This window comes from Lipotes vexillifer, unplaced genomic scaffold, assembly GCF_000442215.2.
Source record: "Lipotes vexillifer unplaced genomic scaffold, Lipotes_vexillifer_v1.1 scaffold1029, whole genome shotgun sequence".
In the NCBI taxonomy this organism is placed as follows: domain Eukaryota; kingdom Metazoa; phylum Chordata; class Mammalia; order Artiodactyla; family Lipotidae; genus Lipotes; species Lipotes vexillifer.
This window is the reverse complement of record NW_006789305.1, coordinates 1243755-1244801: the sequence shown is the minus strand read 5'-3', so window position 1 is coordinate 1244801 and position 1047 is coordinate 1243755. Positions and strand designations below refer to the sequence as shown.

The 1047-nt window shown below is 46.8% G+C and overlaps 1 protein-coding gene across 1 annotated transcript in view; it reads left to right on the top strand.

Annotated features, from left to right (window-relative positions):
- Nucleotides 1-1047, top strand: part of TRIM33 (tripartite motif containing 33) — a 160173-nt gene that overhangs the window by 2111 nt on the left and 157015 nt on the right. Inside the window, exon 2 of the mRNA XM_007462495.1 lies at nt 831-1045. Within this exon, the coding sequence (XP_007462557.1) occupies nt 831-1045 (215 nt within the window). The remainder of the gene's footprint in view (nt 1-830; nt 1046-1047) is intronic.

The following is a 1047-nucleotide window of genomic DNA, read 5'->3' as shown; positions in this document are numbered from 1 at the left end:
CTCTTTCCCCCTTCAAGCCACTCCAGCCACACAGACTCTTTGCTGTTCCACTTACAATCCAAGACTGTGCCTCAGGCCCTTTGTACTTACCGTTTGTTCCTCTGTCTGGAACACTCTTCCGCAAGAGAACCACAAGCTTGTTCACCTATCAGCCGAGGCTTTCCCCAATCATCTCTAATCTCTTTTACTCTGCTTTTTTTTCTTCATAGCATTTATCACTCCCTGCATATATTTATGTCACTCTTCCTCCAGACTGCAAACTCCTTGAAAGTAAGGATCTCCTTTGTTCTTTGCTGTAATCCTAGCATCTCTAAAACACTACCTGACTCACAGTAAGAGGTCACTATTTTTGAACGAATAAATGAAAAACGTTTCGAGGTGGTTTAAGGACTTTTACCAGCTCAAGAATAACGGTTTCTTGGGAACACTGTCAGAAGAGGAAAGCACTTCACAATCCTAACATTAAAACAGCCGTAGTACTTGTTTCTCAGTAAAGACCCTTCCTGAAAGCTTCTATTACCGACACTGTTAAGGCATTTGCAACCCAACTCCCGCCAGGGCACTAAGTGAGACTCTCAGGACATAATACTGGTTAGATCGTGACTCCCCAAACTGACGCACATCAGAATCAGCCAAAGTGCTTTCAACATTCATGAGCTCACCCCCACTTCCTGATGTAGGTCTGGGGTGTGGTCCTGGAACAGCTCTGCTTTGAAAAAGCTTCTCAGTTGATTGGTTTTCTGAAGCGTAGCAACGTCAGAGAATCAATCACCTTAAGAAGCTAAAAATAGCTGCTAAAATAGCTGTTTTTCCTCATTGGGTCTTTTCAGCCTATTTCTGGTACGCCACCAGTTAAAAACAAAAATCCTCACTTTACTGCTCCCCTGAGACACAACCATCCAAAGGAACGCGGCCAGTTAAAGCACAGAGACCCAGGAGGTCGGCACCTCGGAGACAGGAGGCCAAGGCGTCTGACCCCGAGCCGGGTGAGGTTTCGGCGGAGACGCGCCCGCCTCTGGGGACCTAGCCGCCAGAGAGACATTCCGC